The sequence below is a fragment of the Talpa europaea genome (genome assembly GCF_964194135.1).
Source record: "Talpa europaea genome assembly, chromosome: 3".
Lineage (NCBI taxonomy): Eukaryota > Metazoa > Chordata > Mammalia > Eulipotyphla > Talpidae > Talpa > Talpa europaea.
Window position 1 is genome coordinate 133,153,112 of NC_140069.1, and position 18,078 is coordinate 133,171,189.

Here is an 18,078-nt window from a genome sequence, read left to right on the forward strand (position 1 = left end):
TGTACTAGTGCATATATTAAGGTTCATAAAACAGTGGATATTCCTGTGGATTCTGTCTCCTGGCTGCCAAGGGAATTGAAAAGTCCTTGATTGTAAATATGCCCAGGGCATGTGGTAATGTTCCTATTTTAAGTCTATAATTCAAATGGAAATCACAGCCTTTGTTTACTAAAATGGCATGTGTGGCAGGCCTCTGGGATGGTCCTTTATTTACTGTTAGAAATTTTACCCATTTTAATCTGATCATGTCTGTTGTTATTTAAATTCAACAGTCAGTTTTAAGACTTCATAGAGTATGATTCTGTTTGGCCACTTTAATTAATACATTATTGTTCAAGTCTCGTTTTAAGAAGTCAAACTTGTTTTTTGACCCCGGTTATTTGAGAGTATGTTTGTAGTTAAATTATTCCCTTCTGTCTGGTAGACTACATCAATGAAGGAATCTTTTTTTTTTCCTTTCGAGGCGGGGGGTGGGGGGTGGGGGGGTGGGGGGTGGGGATAGGAATATAATGCATTTCTCAGGACAAGAATGGTCTGTTATTCTGCTCCAGAGGAATAAAAGTATGCAATATTATGAGCAGTGTGAGCAAAGATGACCGAAGCTAGGAGGTTTCCTGTCCTTAGACATTTTGGCTTAAAATCCAGTGCTCTAGAAAAATATAACAGACAGTCCCTCGCAGCCTTGATAGACTGCATTTGCTTTAGAGTCTTCTTTTTTCTTTTAAAGAGATAAAGCCTTAGAGTCTGTGTATTCTCCTCAAGTCCATTCCGTCCCCTTCTTTACCCTTCCATTGCTGTGCTTCCCACATCAGTAACCGTGACCTTTCATTTCTGTTCATTTTTAAGCTGTTACTACTTACCTAGCTCTATGAAAATGGCACTTGTGTCTGTTTTTTGTTTGTATCTAAATGGGATTCTACCTGATCACTTTGCAACTCTTCATGCTCAGTACTTTTCAATTTGTTCGTATGTGATGTCGATCTATTCAGCTTAACCATTTTGTAGAATTCCGCCGTATGGCTGTACCATAAATGTGGTTAACATGAACACTGTCATACATGTCTTGCACATGCAAGCCTTCTCTAGGGTCTTTACCTGCTTGTAAGTGGGATTCCCCACTGTAGGATGCATGCATGTCTTCAATTTTAAAATGACCCCAAGTAGCGCCATGTTCCCATCAGCAGTTATAGGGTACATCCTCCTCCTTCTACATTCTTACCTTTCAGACTTTTGCCAGTGTAATGGATGTCCTGTAGTATCTATTTCCCTGACATTAATGAAGTTATATTTTATTTTCATGCACTTAATGTCGAGTTAGACTTATTTTCTGAAACACCAGCGCATACCTTTTGCCAATTCTTTTATTGGGTTGTTTGTCACTCTCCCCATTTCTTTTCTGAGTAAATCAGAAGTGATCTTCTAGCAAATCTCACTGCCATATCCCCCACCTCACAGTTTCTGCATCGACACATCTGAAGATGTGCTGTTGATGCCGTTATAATATGACAGCTGTTTCCTCCATGCCTGTCTAAGGACACTGGCTTTGCAGTTTCCTCCTCTCTTCTACATTATCACCTAAGTGTCTTTCACTTAACTGTTATTTCTCCCATCTTAAATAAAAACACCTCTCCACCCTGCTACCTCTGCCTGCTGCCACATTATCTCTTCCTACTCTTCTGGCACAACTTTGACAAGAGTGGCATGTACTTGCGTTCTCCAGTTCTTCTCATTCCATCCCTGGTTTCAGTGGGTTTTGTCCCTACTGCTCCACCAGAGCTATTGTTGTTAAGGTATTCGTGACCTGACCGACACTTAGCTTAACCAACATACAAATCTCAGTCCGCCTCTTCCTTGCCTCACTTGGCTGCAGTTGACCCAGTTGGTCATTTCTCCCTTCTCACTTCACTTTTTTCCCTTGACTGTTAGGACCCAATACTCTGGTAGTTTCCTCCTGCCCTCCTCACAGATGGCTTGCTCTTTCCCCTTCTCTGTGGATCCCTTCTTATTCTTTACCTTTTAGTGTTCTAGCACCTCAGTACTCAGTCCTTTTCCGTCTTCTGGCTTTAAATACCACCTGTATGCCAACAGCATCCAGATGTATGTCACCAGCTCAGATGGTTCTTGAAACTCCACACCATACAGCCGACTGCCGCCTCAGTATCTCCCCTTGGCTCTCAAGCAGTAGGAGCTTACCTTGTGCCACCTTCTCTCCCTCCAGCTACTCTACCTGTGGCCTACCCCTTTGCACTTGTGACCCCGCCCACATTTCCCTTTGCCCAGATAACACATTTTGGCGTCACCTTGGAGTCTTTCTTTGACGCTTCACACATTCCAACGATTTACTTTGGGGCTATTTCCAGGTTGCCTCCCTCTGGCTACCACCTTGATATCGTCTGGCATCATTTCCTGCCCAGATTACTGTCACAATCTCCGAAATTGGTGTCTCCTTACCCTACCTTTTCCTTGCTCTAGTGTCTGTTCACACAGTGACCAAAGTAATTCTTTGAAATGTTAAGTAAGATCTGTCTTTATCGCCTCCTGCGGTCCTTGGTGCTCTCTGCTGCAGCCCAAGCTGTATCTCTGCGCCTAAAGTAAGACTTTTCCTACTGACTGTTTTCTCTGCCTTTCTCCGGGTGACTATGTGGATACCTCCTTTGACACTTTGCGCCAAGATAATCTTCTCAGTGAGGAGGACCCTGATCACATTACTGTTGCGTCCCTGCATCCCTGTTCCGGCTCATCCAGCTCTACTTTTCAAGCATTTTGCTTATTGACTACTTTTGGCCTTTCACTTCATTCATGATTTCTTTTCACTAGTCATTACGAAATTTTAGTGGAATACATTTATCAGTCTGTTTTTTGTGTTGTGTTTATTCTGTCCTGGGTAAGAAATTCTGCAGTACACCAAGGTCATTAGATTTTTTTGGCTACAGGTTGTGTTGTTTTTTTTTTTTTTTTTTTTTTTTTGGGCTAAAGGATGGGTTAGATAAAATTAGACCTGAACAGGGATTGAGAATGAGACCTTGATTGGCGCTCCCTCCATTCCTTCCAAATGAGTAATGACCGGCAACCTCAGGTTGGCGGTCAGCCAAAATGAAGATTCTGTTCCAAAACCAGGTGTGTCTTGAGATTCTGAGAGTTGACTGCGGGGGCTCTTCCCAGACCAGTGAGTGCTACTAATGACTGACATGACTGACGCTCCATCTAATGCGAGTCCTCCCAGGGCCTACCGACCGTGGCATTTCTCAGGAGGAGCCGTGATGCAGCACATACTGGTTTGTGTGTTACCCACCCACCAGATAAAGCAAGCATTCTTTTCTATTTTTATTTTTTAAAAAATATTTCCATGTAAATTAGAATCTAAACGAGACAGTCCTTTTCAGCAGGCAAGATTCAACTGAAGTCCTGTTTTCACAGAACACATTCCATACCTCAATTGCCTCTTAGAGATTTCAAAGGCTTTTTATGTACCTGGTAATTTGGAAGAATTGCTTTTATTTTGTGGTTTCTTAGGGACTTCTAATATCTCTCTTGTAAGATGTTTGCAGATGTCAATAGCTACTAGCTCTGAGGGTTAGAGTAGCAAGATCATTCCGTTTTCACTTCTGATATCTTGCTCTCTGTTTGTGCTATTAGTTCTTTCACAGCTTTGTGAGCAACAAATAATCAGACTCTGAAGTTTTCCTGTTTTTTAATGGGATGTTGGCTGGTGTACTGTTTATTTTCTTCGATTCTTTTGCGTGGATTTTGACCAGGCCTGCTCCTGTCCGGTGTCCTAGGGAGGCTTGTCTTGATGTCCATTTCACACATTTGCCTGCACCACACCCCACGCTCTTCATGTGAAGCTTGTGGAGCTGCATTTCTTACCTTTTGTTCACTGTGTCAAGTCAGCTGACATGCTTTTGCATCTCTGCGGTGTATTAGAATAAGACAGGTAAGGCCCACAAATTCAGGTTCTGTGAAAAATCATCAGGGGCTGCAAGATAAATATTTTGTGCAGTTCATTTAAAAAAAATGTTATTCGGTTAGACTGGCATGATCACACTCTGTAAACAGATTGTCCTGTATTGCTTGGTGGCTATGAATACATGGGTATCACTTTATTCTTGGGGGCTGATTCTGGTAACCATTGATTTTTGTCTTTATTAAAATCCTGTTCATGACCGGCACCTCGCATCTTCTATCTAGCAAGATTCTCACTGAGTCACTGAGCAGCATCATAAACTCTTATTTTAGGGCTTATTTATTATACTTAGCTCTGCAGTAGTGACCCTGTTTTCATTTGGCTGCCCGGACGTTTATAAAATATCCATAATCATGTCCATCTGTCTTTGTGTTACCTAACTTGCCTCCTTCTCGCCCAGGCGCCTCTCCTGCGTCCCATTTTCTTTGTTTCCTATAGGAAAATCTAAGTGTTACATTATTCCTTTCAAGATCATCAAGTTTAGGGCCATCTCTCATTTTTTATACAGAGATCATACCTCCCCAGGACTTGGATTCGAACCTGGCCATCCCAGCTCCTCGTGTGCAGAGCGTGCATTCCCACACGCTCTCTGGGGCAAGGAATGGAGACTGGCCTTCATCTCTGCAGCTGCCTTAACTTCCTAGAAGAGCGGGGAATGATGCTGCTGTGTTTGTTTGTTTTAAAACCAGAGGAAGCAGAAGATAGTTGGATGATGAATATGAAGCTCAAACTCAAAGAATTATCTATATTCTCATGTGAGATTTTCCTGGTGATACCAAGTAGAAATGTTTAAATGTTCTGAATTCTTGGGCTTTGTTAGGGCCTAGGAGGAAACAACTATTCTGATTCCTTTATCCTCAACTTTGTCATTAGGATTCATTTATTTTTTTTTTTAAATTTTTTTTTTTATAGAGGCATGTTTTTTTTATTTATTTATTTGTTTGTTTTGTTTATACATGCACTGAGTACAGTCAGAAGCGCGGGAGGGTGAGAGAATTCGCCAGAGCCAGAGTGGGGAGCAGAGCAGGCAGAAGGACCGAAGTACACTGCTGAGGGGAGCAGCGGGCTGCAGGAGAGGTCTACGCGCCATGTGGGACCCTCCTTCGGTGGCGGTGGCTGGGGAGCAGCCGGGGATCGAACCAGCGCCTGGGAGGCCAGCAGCTTCCCAGCGCTCAACTGCTGCGCCACCAGGGAGGCCCTCATTAGGATTCATTTAAATATGAATCCTAGGTATCAAAATGTTCTTTTGGGGGCACATTTGGCTATTTAAGCAAACAAAAAAATTGAATACATTTTTGAGTGTAGATTGGATCATACAGATACTGTGTTTTGTCAGGTGGAGGCCAGGGAGGCTAACCACACAGGATGAGGAAGCAACATGGTGCTCCTAGGGCTGAGTTAGTCCTAGATTTTCTCCTTTGTTTGTTTCCCACCCCCGCCCCCCAATGTTATCTGGGTCCTGGAGAGTCCCAAATTTGTGGCTGCAGTCCTGTTCTTCTGGCATTCTTATTCTTTGTATAGCATTCTGAATATTTCATCTGTAGTTATTCCGCCAACTATTATTTATTGAGTGTGTGCTCTAAGGGAGGTATTGTGCTTGACTCTAGTCACAGAGAACAATGGAAATGGACAGGTTCTCTGTTGTCATGGAAATTAGGGCACATTGGGAGAGACCTTAAAGTAGTCACACCAACACCTCCCTCTTTCTTGTGTATATCCTCCAGCCTTCCATACCCCTTCTTGTGCCTGTCATCATGACTTAGAATATTGTGATCTTTCTCTTTTATCCCCTCTGCCTCTTCCTTGTTGTTCCTTTTAATTCATTCCTTAAAATGGTTCTCATTTCTCTTATGTTGTTATCCATTCACACTTTTAACACTGTCTACACCCTCTCTATCATCTCCAAGTTACATTGCTTAAAGGAATAACCTCAGTAGGAGAAGCCTGGGTCCCTTGAGATGAGAGAGAGAGAGGGCGAGACATTACACTGAGATATTTATTCTTCTCTCCTTTTTGCCTGCTTTGCTTTTTTTGTTTTCATGTCTAATTTTTGTCTTGGTTCTTTCCTGTCTTGCAAATTCACATTAAATCCCACCTTGTTAGTGAAACATTTCCTGATTACCTTTTTCTTTCCACTTCCTTGAACTCTTGTAGCACTTAGTCCCTAGTCTCTGTTACGTAATTTAGCACGTACTACTTCGTGTTGCTAATTCATATCTGTAGGATTTTTTCTATTACTGTGTAAGGTTGTAAGAATTTTGAATCCAGGATTATGACATATATAGAGTGCTTAGTATGGGGCTAATGGTTGGTGCTTAATAAAGACTTACAAGAATTCAATTTATAGCACATCTATAAATATTTCAAGGTTCATAATACTTACTGGGCTTCTTTACTGCAGTTTATATAGAGATTTCCTTGTTGATGAACAGTTAGCTTGGTTCCAGTTTGGGTAATTACAGACATTCCGTTGCTTATCTTTGAGCCTGTCATGGAAAAAAAAAAGATTATCTTGCTCCCTGATAAACATTCCAACTAAATATTTATTACTCATTTACTATGTATCTAGTACTTTGGGATCCTGGGAGATTGAGAACTTATTTCAGATGCATTCCAGTATCTTGTTCCCTTGGTTATGTTCTTTTTCCCCCATTCATTACTGATGTGATATTTTCTTTTGCTTTTAGGATAAGAACAAGAAGCTCCGTCCTTTGTATGACATTCCTTACATGTTTGAAGCCCGGGAATTTCTTCGGAAGAAGCTTATTGGGAAAAAGGTATGTGCTGACAAACATTTACAAGTGGTTGGGGAATACTTTGAGCTGGGCCCCAGTGCTAGAATACGTGAGACTAGCAGATGACACCCCTCCACCAAGTCAAGTGGAATTACTTTGATATGAGGAAAGGTGTGCCTATTTATTAGGTATCCCTTGGGAGAGGTTTCAAATTGGGGCCCTGACCACAGTGTGATTGCCAAAGTTCTCACGACATGTTCTTTGCCGGGTCCAGGCTCAATTCCAGTTTCAATAATTGCATATTGCCCTGAGCTCCATTCACATGGCTCTCTTGTTCTCTCTGGCCACCTCCATTTAAAAGACCAGTGCTGTGGGATTTACCAGTGAGGAAAGGTTTCTGCTTTTTTTCTCTCCTAATATGGAGGAATAGGATCTCTATCAAGAAGAGGGGCTGTCCTGGAATTGGAGCCTGCCTTCTGAAATTCACCATAGTGTGAATGCCATTCCACTTCTGACTTGTCAGATTACCTACAGCTTCCTCTGCAGGTGCTGTGAAAGCCAGGTCGGGAGGGGAGTGCATGGTTTCCTGGCAGTTCCTGGGGCCAACTGTGTAGCACAGCGACTTTCTATTCTAGCTCAACAGCCCAGTCTCTCTGAGTGCATTTCCTTGTATTCTGTTACCAGCAGTTCTGTGAGGCTGAGAATGAACCTCTGGACATTCACTTATTTTCCCTGATCTTCTCACCCTAAATAGCCTGGGCAGGACTTTTTGTCCTTGATAAACAGAGGAAATGAATGGGATCAGGGACTTGATGGTAATTGAGGGGAGGGACTGTGATTTGTCTTTTCCTTACTTTGTTTGTTTCACTGGGGATTCTTCTGGGAAGCAGCATATTTTGGGTTGATGCTTTCAATTTTGTCTTTCGAAAGGCAAGGCCATTCTGCTCTGTGTCTGGCCATAACACTTTATTTTTAGTTATTTTTATTTTTTTTTAAAGATTTATTTTTAATTATTTATACAAAAACTGGGGTACAGGCCAGATTCGCGGGAGGGTGAGAGGATTCACCAGAGACAGAGCAGGGAGCAGAACAGGCAGACTGACGAAGTACACTGCTGAGGGGAGCAGCGTGCGTGACAGGAGAAGTCTGCAGCGCCATGTGGGACCCTTGCTGGCCAGCCGGGATCAAACTGGCACTGCAGAGGCTGCGGACAGCTTCACAGTGCAACGCTCAACCGCCTGCGCCACCAGGGGATGGCCATAACACTTTAAAATCACATTAGTGTTCTCTATCTAAATGCAGATTTTGAAATTACTGGTAATGTGTTAGGTTGGATAAGGCTCTAGTTTTTTAACGAAGGCCAAAGTTGTGTATCATAAACATAGCCAGTATTATTATGCTCAAGTCACTAGAATGATCAGTTGTAGCAAAGATTTTGAAATTGGGCATGAAATGAAATTGTTAATTTTGAGTTAGAAAAACCAAAGTGGATTCCCTAAAATGAGTATAAAATCTCCTCGGGTTCTTTTAGAGAACAGGCTCATTTGTCATTGTATAAAACTTGACAGAATGTTGTATTCATTCCTGAAGTATAGTGCGAATGATGGCTTTAAGCCTCTTTCAATTTCTAGATCTCCTGTTATCTGATGGAATGTCTAACAACTCTTTTTCACCAAGTTGATATATCACTCATTTACTGGCTCATAAACAATAGCAGAGAGATAAACAAGGGATTCCCTCACAAATGTGCACTTCCACTGAAATCCATCCAAAATCACATAGGCAGGCACAGGAGTGTGTGTTTGTTTCCAGGCAGCCAGTGGTGTGGTCTGAGTCAGGGCACCCACCTGGTTCCTTTGACTGTTACCCACCCTGATTCCATGTCATCCCTGGGGGCAGAGATCACAGCTTCCTGCAGCAGCTGCTGAATGGTCCTGGAAGGTTAGACCAGGGCTTTGCTCGCCCTATACCACTCCCCACACTTTGTAAAGTCCTCTATCTCAGGATAAAAGAAATGACCTCAACTGTCAGACTTCGGGTAATTCTTAAGCAATTAGATTCCTTCTTGGTGGGAAAAGCCTCGTTTACTGGTTTCTCTGCATCAGAGCTGATTGGATTCTATTTGTGCTGAGCCCAAGTTTTGTTCCCCATGGTGACATCGTAAAAATGATGAATACGGTATCCCTGCGAGGGAGTAGGATGCAGCTCAGCTCTGCTGGGCTGGAACATTCCTGATGCAAACTGCTTTTCCTGACTCACCACCTGAAACCACTTGCCTGTCTTCTGAGCCTGGCAGTTGCGACAGCGAACACCCATGTGCTCTGGAGTCTGGGAGCAGGCAGGGCACTTGCTGCCTCAGGGGGGTGGCTAGCACATCATTGCACATTTCTGCCAATTCCCGTCAGACCTCTGCAGCTGTTCAGCGTGGCACATGGTGATTAAGAGGCACCGAGAGGGAGCATGTGTGCCTGTGTGCACGAAAGCTGATTAGGGCCGCCTGTCACTGGGTAAGCAGGATAATAGAGGTAAAACCATCTTCTCTACTCAGACTCTTACTTGACCAGCCCAGAGAGGAGAGTCTATAGTTAAAAACAGTTTTGAAGGGGTTTCTACTATGTGGATAAAAAAGATTGAAGGCAAACTGCTAAGGACCTGTGTTAGATTCAGTGTCCTCCATTTCATTTGCGGAAATTCATTTTGATTCATTTCCAAGATTTCATTCTGGCGCTGAAAGCCTTAATGAGAGGAACCATGCACCTCCCTAGCTTTTGTCACCTGGGAGAAGGATTTGCCTTCCTGCTTGGGGTCTTTAGGAGAATTCGGGATAGTACTGGTCTTTCATGTTTTTTTCAGGTTGCAGGACAGTAAGGTGTGGACAGTAAGGTATGTAGTTTGTAACAGGGTTTTTTTTTCTGGGTCCTTCATTTTTGGTTCTGCAGACTTTCCTGCTTTTTTCAGTCCATTATGCAGATTTGGGTGATACTAGGTTAGATGTGGCATCAGGGTTCTGGTCTCCAGAAATGAAGATGTGCAGCTGCTACAGTGTGTGTCGGTCTGTGTTTTCTGGTTTGAGGGCGACTCGAAGGATACGTGTGTATCCAGGATGTGTCTCAGAAGCTCCCTGAGTTGCCACACTGCCAACACCCCCATCCCCGTTTATCATCTGCCATCTGTTCTTTCACTAAAATCTTGACTAAGGAATATTCACGCTAAAGAACTGTCTTGCTAATATCTTCGGGTTCTTCATGACCCTTGTAACATAAGATGGAATTCATGGAAACTTCAGCACATCTTTTTTTTCCAGAATGATATCTATCCAAGAAGTGTATAAATGTGATCTTGATGCCATCCTAAAAGGATCAAGAGCTACAGCCTGCTTCTAATAGCAGGAAGAGTTTCTTTCTATGTGTATAGACTTTTTTTCTTAATGCTTAGAGCAGGTCAGCCCATAGAAAACAAGAATTTGTGCCTTAATTATTTTATTCTCCTTGGAATAAGATACTAATGGAGATCTAAACTGGGTTTTTTCCCCAGACTATCTCAGAATTTCTAAAGTAGAATCTGAAGATATTTTTAATCCACATAGTACAGAATTTCCAAATGACATATGAATCACTGTCACTGCTGTCCCTTAATGGTAGAATTTCTGTCACCATGGGAACCATTGTGTTCAAAGTTGTAACTTGTTTGGACAATTGGAGGGTCAAAAATGGTGCAAGAGATGGAGTCACAAGAAGCCAGAGTACATTGAAGATTCAGCCCTGACAATAGATGCAGTCCAGGCTTTCCTATTTCCAGAAACCTCTGCCCCCAAATACATGTCTACCACCTAAATATTTTTGCCACTGTTTCTATTGAGTAAGCCATTTGGGGTTAAGACTTGTGTGCAAAGTAATGGCTGACTTTGGTTTTCAAGCCATTGAATTTTTTTTTAACTAGACTGATTCCTCTAGGCACTTATAATTGGGCATATTTCTTGAAAAGTATAATACTTGGGAAGTTTTGGGGCTATTATCAATTTAGGGAATAGTTTCAAATTTATGTTGCTTTTGGTGTTCTACTTTTGAAATATGCCTTTCCTGAGGTCCCTGTTTTGGGGGTAGATAGTAATGATCTCCTTGTGTGGCAGCCTTACTCCAAAGTATCCTCAGAATAACCTATCGGAAGATGTGGTGTCCTCCAGTGTTGCGGGAATCACACCACCCTCTGTTACCATCAGAGACATCTCTGGCGCTCTCTTCCGTCAGCCCTCTTGTTCCATTGCCTCACCAACTCCTGTTGTGTGTGTGGTGTATCTTCTTCCCACCGCATTGCACTGCCTTGTCTTATATCTCCATTCATCTAGAATCTTGTAGCCTTTTGCTGGCTTTCCTGCAGTCATTCTTTCTCTCTTTAGTCCACTCTCCACCTGCAGTTAAAAGGAGCTTCATAGATGACAGTCACAGCATGCTCCTCCCCTTCCATTTCTTCCTTTGGCGTACAGGCCCAACATAATTTGGTTTGACTCTGCTTCTCAGATGTAACCTCAGCCCCTCCTTCCTTTTACTCACCTTCTGGCTTTCACGAGGCTTCTGTTGCTCTCTCCAACCTTGGGACTTTAGTACTTGCAGTTTCTTCTCTTTGGGATCCCTTTTAGTCCTCATCTTCCTCATTTCCCCACCCCTGTTTATCTTTTGGTCATCCTTAAGATCCAACTGAAATATGACTTCCTGAGGAAGTCTTCTGCAACCAACTCACTGCTTCCAGTAATTTACCCCAGACTAAGTTTTGCAATTTAAATAATGTGTTTGAAAGATTGTATGTTAATATTTATATCTCTTTTTAAATGTATTATATTTGAGTGATTAGAGTCCACACCAGGGCCTATGCCATAGTGTTCAGAGGGAAAGTTGGGCCTTGAAGGGAGGGTAGAAATCACGCTACCAGATGTGTCTCGGATTAGCCACATGAGCAACAAATGGGGGTAAAATTGCCTCTTCATTTTGGGACTTCCATATCGGTCTGCAAATGGTTGATATTCTATGTAGTGATACTGTTTCTATTCTGGGTTAATGTGCTTTTATGATCCAGGTTGGTAACCCAACTCCTGTCAATAGTCTTGTGTGATAAAATGTCTAGGCCTAATTTAGAAGTTGGAACTCAGTTGTTTGGTGTGCCCACCTTCATATATTTTTCATGCCATTCCCATTTATGGTGTGAACCAGACAAACTTTTTTTAATGGCCCTTTATCTAATGTTTATTCTAATTTAAAGGGCTGGGGCTATCATTTATTGAATTCTCTTTTCTTGGTAAGAGCCACCCTGCAGGATATATGTATCATTCCTATTTCTACAGGGAAAGAGCTTCAAGTTCATGGAAATGTAAGAGTTTTATGGAGATAACTATGTTATCATTGCACTCTGAAATTCAAGGCCCTGTGGAAGGCCCACTGCCCTGTTGTGTGGACTGTATCGTGTATACAGCCAGGGTCATGGGCCTTGTGGGATAATGTCACTTTTTATATCTCACACATACCTTACATGCTGGTTCTCTTCAGCCACATTATCTTAGTCCACAGGAATCAGCAGGTGGTGATAGCAACACACATCAGCCTTCCGAATGCTCTCAGCCCTCTAGACATTATCTCATTAGTCAGTCTTTGAGGTGTACCTGCAAAGTGACATTTCATCAAATTGTTCCTCAGAGAGACTGGTGTCAGATTACATGTTCTCTTCCTAGTTACACAGACAATGTAAAGTCATAGGCATCTCTGCTAACCCAGTGCTGCAACTTGATTTCCTTTCTTTTTGACCCCTTGGCATTGGTGGACCTTTTGGGAGAGGCTGGGAGAAAGAGAAGGACAGTTTGATTTTTATTCTTGATCCAGAGCCAGAGTGAGGTTGAGGAGACTCAGTGTTCCTTCCCCTCCACAAGGCCAGACCAGTTAAGGCCCCAGGAGTGCTGTTCCTCAGCTGCAGCACCTTCACACTCAGGGAGTGAGCCGCTGAAGGCCATGGGGCTTTCTTGAGTAGGATCCCTTCACTCTTCTCTCTGACTGATTAACAGGGTTGTCATTTCCTCAAAAAGTTCCATTTTTTGCATTGTTTTACTTAATCTGCTTTACTAAGTTCAAAGGTGGCAGTCTGGGGGTTCTTATTATTAGTGACCTCTGATGTATTTTAGTTTGGTTTTTATAAACATTCCCTTTGCTGTACCTCCCTGGTGGCGCAGGCGGTTGAGCGCAGCGCTATGAAGCTGTCCGCAGCCTCTGCAGTGCAGGTTCGATCCTTGCTGGCCGGGGAGATATCACATGGCGTGGCAGACCTCTCCTGTCTCGCCAGCTGCTTCCCTCAGCAGTGTATTTCAGTCAATCTGCCTGTTCTGTTCCCTGATCCGTCCCTGGTGAATCCTCTCACCCTCCCACACATCTGGCTTGTACCCTGGTTCTTGTATAAATAAATAAATCTTTTTTAAAAAAACAACAAAACATTCCTTTTGTCATCTGCACATTTTTCACTTCATATTAACTTGATTCACTCACACTATGGAAAAGTCCTTTACATTAATGATCAAAACCAGCTCTCAGGTTGCGAATACATTGTGATTTAAATTGACAGGTTTATGTGAGGTTGCTTGTCCTTGTCTTTTCAGTGCCAGCTGTTACCATCGATGTGGCTGTAAATTTTTTTTTTAAATAAATGAAGATATCATCAAATTGAGAGGTGTTTTGAATGACATAATTTTTGACCATGCCTTTTTCTAGTAAGACTTCTCCCACTTAGACATGGCAAGAAATGTCTCTGTATTGAAGACCAGGGGTCATTTTAGACACTCTTTACTCATTGGTTTTAGGGAAGGATCCCAGTCGTGTACCCCTTACGTCATTCATTCCCATGTCTGCTATAGGAAATTAACAGAAATGCCTCTAGAGTTGTTTGTGAAACTTGACTGTTCTCAGCAAGGTAACTTTTCTCCCTGCTGCCACCTCATGCTCTTTGATGTTAAGTTTTTTGTTGCTGTTTTCTCTTTTTCAAATCTGCAGATTGTGAAACGTGTCTGATTCTAGGGGCCACAAGGGTGTTGAGCTGAGTACACAGGTCTTTGGTGACGTGTGGATTTGTGTTCTATGAATTGTAATAATCCTCTTCAGAAAGCATCTTTAACTTGGATGAAGAAACTAGATCTTTCAGCTCCATTCCTGGAAATTTTTCTATGTTCACCTGTGGGAAATGAATTATTAGCTACCAGAATCCTGAGAGTCTCATACCTCTGAGTAATACTCTTACATTGCTTTGCTCATTATTAAAGACTTTGTTCCCTGGACTCCCAAGTTGCTCGTAGTTTTCTGGTGAAAGTTCTTACATTTATAACATGATTTGTGGTCAGCTTGTGTTAATCCACCCACTCCTGATCTTTTCAGTTAGGTTTCTGAAATGTCGTCCTTGGGGTGGAACTTTCCATGCTTATGCTCTGCAAACTGGGATTTTATTTTAGGGGGAGATTTGTGCTGAATCAGCTCAGCTGTGTTTGGGGGTAGGGAGAGGACAGGCTTTTTTCCCACTTTAAAAATAACCCTTATGTGCCAAAAACCCTATAAAATGTGCTGAATTGCAAATCTTCCAACTTCCTATACCTCCTGGTTTACAGAGAACGGAGTCTTTTGAGCTTGGGCTCAATGATAGTGTACAGAATATCTTATGTTGTAGATGAGTGTAAAGTGAGATTTGGGTACAGATGTGTTCGATTGGGATGGATTTTTTGCCCAGCATTTTCATTACTTTTTGTAGGGATCTATATAGGGATTGTGTGTGTGCGTACCTATGTATCTTTTCTAATCAGAAAATTCTTTTTCTTGTGTACTTGTAAAATAAGACATTTCATTCAGAAGTAATGAGTCCATTTTTAAACACCAACTTTCTAGACTTCTTTGTGTGGTCTCTGTTTTTGATATACTCAGGAGGTGAGGCTGATACTTCAGATTGCTTGAGTGATTTTTCCCCAAGGGAATGAATGACACCCCCGTGCTTACTGCTTACACAGGAAAGTAGTCCGCACAGGTGCTTGTTGTTTTGAAGCTGGAGAATTCATGCTGCTGTAAGTTCAAACGCTGATCTCCTTGTTTTAACATGTTTAAAATATGAGAAAAAGATTTTGCTCTCACCTGAAATAAGTTGTTTTGCTGTACCTGGAACTGCCTTCTTGCCTTCACTGGCATTTATCTTTTGTCTGGCAAAATTTCTGATGTTCGTGAAATGCTGCAATTCTGTCCAGGAGGGTTGCTGGCGTAGACATCTCTACAGGTATTTTCATGATGCTGTAACATCATGAGGACCACACAATGGACTGAATAATGTTCCCTCAGTATTCATGTCCACTTGGAAACTCAGAATATGCCCGTATTTGGAAAAAGGGTCTTCACAGGTAGTTAAGTTTAGAAGGCTGCACTGGAGCAGGGAAGGCTCTGAACACAACGACTGCCACCCTCAACAGAAGCTGTCATATGACACAGAGACAGAGAAGGAGTCCATGTGACAGTGGTGGTGGAGAATGAAGTGATGCCACTGCAAGTCAATCAGCACCCTGCACAAGGGCCCCAGAAGTTAGGAAGAGGCGAGAAAAAATTCCCTAGAGCCCGCAGAGAGGGCACAGCCCTGCCTGCAGCTGAATTTTAAATCTGAAGCTTCAAGAACAAGTTTTGTTTCTGCAAGCCAACCTTTTTATGGTACTGTGTTACAGCATCACTAGGAAAGTAACATGTAAGAAAATAGGTTCGTTTTGTCAACTAGATGACTACTGGACTCTTAGGTGGAGTTCTCTCTTCTTGTACCAGTAACAGTTTCAGTTGCAGGAATCATCCATAGCACAGGGTTTGATGATACTGAGTTCTTTCACCCTGTTGTCATCTTGTTCTTTCTCTACTTGTTGCATTTCTTTTTGTCATTACTTTTCCTGGAATTTAATGCTCTCCTGTCTCCAGATCTGCTGTCTGCTGCTGTAGAATAATCGATACTTGAGCTCATGTAACTAGTTCAGCCCCTAGGCTCCCTCTCAGACTTTGTTCTCTTACTTGAAGGAGGATGAGTGTTGCTGTCCACTTCAGCAGGCTACCGTGCCCTGTGGCATCCTAGCCACGGGCCTTCCATCATTTCTACTCCGATAAAGAGACTTGTTTTTAAAAAGATTTATTTATTTATACTAGAACTGGGGTATAGGCCAGAGGTGCGGGAGGGCGAGAAAATTCACCAGACACAGTGGGGAGCAAAACAGGCAGATGGACCGACAGCAGGCAAGACAGAAGAGATCTGTCGCACCATGCGGATATCTCCCTGGCCGGCCGGGAATCAAACCCATGCAGCAGAGGCTGCAGACAGCTTCACAGCGCTGCGCCACCGGGGAGGCCCATGAAACATATTTTGAACTTTGATATATCCTGGGCCAAATCATTCCTAGAAGGGGCTTTTGATGAACCACACTCATCCATTCAAGGGTGATAAACTAGGAATAAAGAGCATAGCCGGGGTTTTCGAGCAGTATGTCTAACATTTTGCCCATTTACAGTGCTCATTTTGCAGAGCTGTGCTTGGATTTTCTTCTGTAACTAGAAATCCCATGTTTTGTCTTCAGTCTGGCCTTTGGGACAAGCTGTTTGTTCTGCATCATTTTCTTTTTTTGGCTTCAAGTGTTTCTGCTGGGCTAGGGTGGGCTAGGATGAGCAGTTAGTCCTCCTGAAGATAAAGGTTGAGCAGCTGGTCATGTTTATTCTCTTTGAGGACACATCCTTAACACATGTATCACATCTACGCACTTTATGTGTTATGGACACCTAGTGAAATCAGGTCATTTTTATTATTCATTCAGCCAATATTTTTTGAACTGTGCTCTGCCATATACTGTTCTAGGTGTTGGGGATCGAGCCTTGCAAACACCTATTCTTGTGGAACTAATGTTTTTGAAAGGGCACATCTGGTTGTTGAGTACTTTTTTGGAGGTAAAATAAAGATGAATAAAATATCATCTCTGTCACAGGTTGCTTACACTCTGACTGGGGTAAGATTACATCAAAAACGTATGAAGTTGAAAAAGAACATATTTGAATAACCAGAGAGAAAACAGAAATATGTCCCTCGGCAGTATGGATTAATATTAATGTGAATTGTACAGATCATAGCTGTATCTCAGAGACAGGAGGGGTCTCACCTGCTCTGTGATCTTATGTACTTTATGGTTTCAACTTTCACACATACTGTTGAATATTTCCACTCCTGACTTCTTCCTCTGCCTACACATTTGTTTCCAGTTGCTTGACTACTGGAATACCCAGATACAGATTCCAGTAGAGAGCTGACATCTGATTTGTCCAAAATGTAGTTCATAATTTCCATATGATTTTCTTCCTGGCTTCAGACTACCTGGGCTACCATTTTTGCTGATCTTAAATGTCATCACCCACCCATTGTACACAGCTTTAGAATCAGCAATCACTTCATCCAAAGTTCTCTTGATTCTTCCTCAGTTACCACTTCCAAATCCTCATGACCCCACCACATCTCAGGTGCCTTTTAGTCTGTGTGCTCCTTAGCTCTCATTTTAATTATTGTAACTCCATGTTAATTACTTCTCCTTTTCCTTTGCGTGTATGCCATCTTCACATTACTGTCAGAATTGCTTTCTATGTCAGTTGTCAAGGAAAAAAAGTAATAATGATTCCCGATCATTTCACAAAATCTGCAGAAAAGCACCTTATTCCTTAAGTGAATATAAAATTAAATAAATGACAGTTGTATATAAAAATATCATCATTTCATTTAAAGATCTTGCTTACACGTCCAGGCTTAGTTCCTGTTGTATGCTCCATATAGTCTGCTACAAAGAAATTTTCACTCTTCCATAGACATGCCAAATCCTTTCATGGCTGCTTGTCTTCACACTTACTTGACATAAGAATCTTAACGTTCACCTCTGTGCCTGGCTCCAATGTCATGTCGGGCTCTCTGTCCTTCCATACTCTTGTGTCCATTTCTGCAGTAGCAGTTCCCAGGTCTGCCCTCCCTGCCCCTCCCTTCCAGGCATAGAGCTTGCCTTGCCTTTCTCCAGCTCAGAGTTCCTGATGCTGGGAATCAGGTTCGGATCACCAATAAGTCTTTACAGAGGAAGTGGGATTTGTGCCTTGGAGGTCTTAAGAAAGATTGGGGGATTTGGTTGTGGAAAGGGAGTGTAAAAGCTATAGTTCTAAGCTTTCCTTGTCACCTGACTCTTTTCATTTCCTCACAGCAATGGTAGACTTTCAGAGCCCTTCACAGACGTATTACGGTCTGACTGAAATACAGACCAAGGTCTTAATTGTAGGCAGAATAAATGTTTTTGTTTTCCTATTTGTGAATTATGGTTAGTACCGTTTC

General features: G+C 42.3%; 1 protein-coding gene across 1 annotated transcript in view; it reads left to right on the forward strand.

Annotated features, from left to right (window-relative positions):
* The window catches only part of SND1 (staphylococcal nuclease and tudor domain containing 1), a gene marked incomplete at its 3' end in the record, with an annotated part of 403,529 nt that overhangs the window by 137,286 nt on the left and 248,165 nt on the right, over positions 1-18,078 (forward strand). The window contains exon 11 of the mRNA XM_084230071.1: positions 6,652-6,741. Coding sequence (XP_084086197.1) covers positions 6,652-6,741 — 90 coding nt within the window. The remainder of the gene's footprint in view (positions 1-6,651; positions 6,742-18,078) is intronic.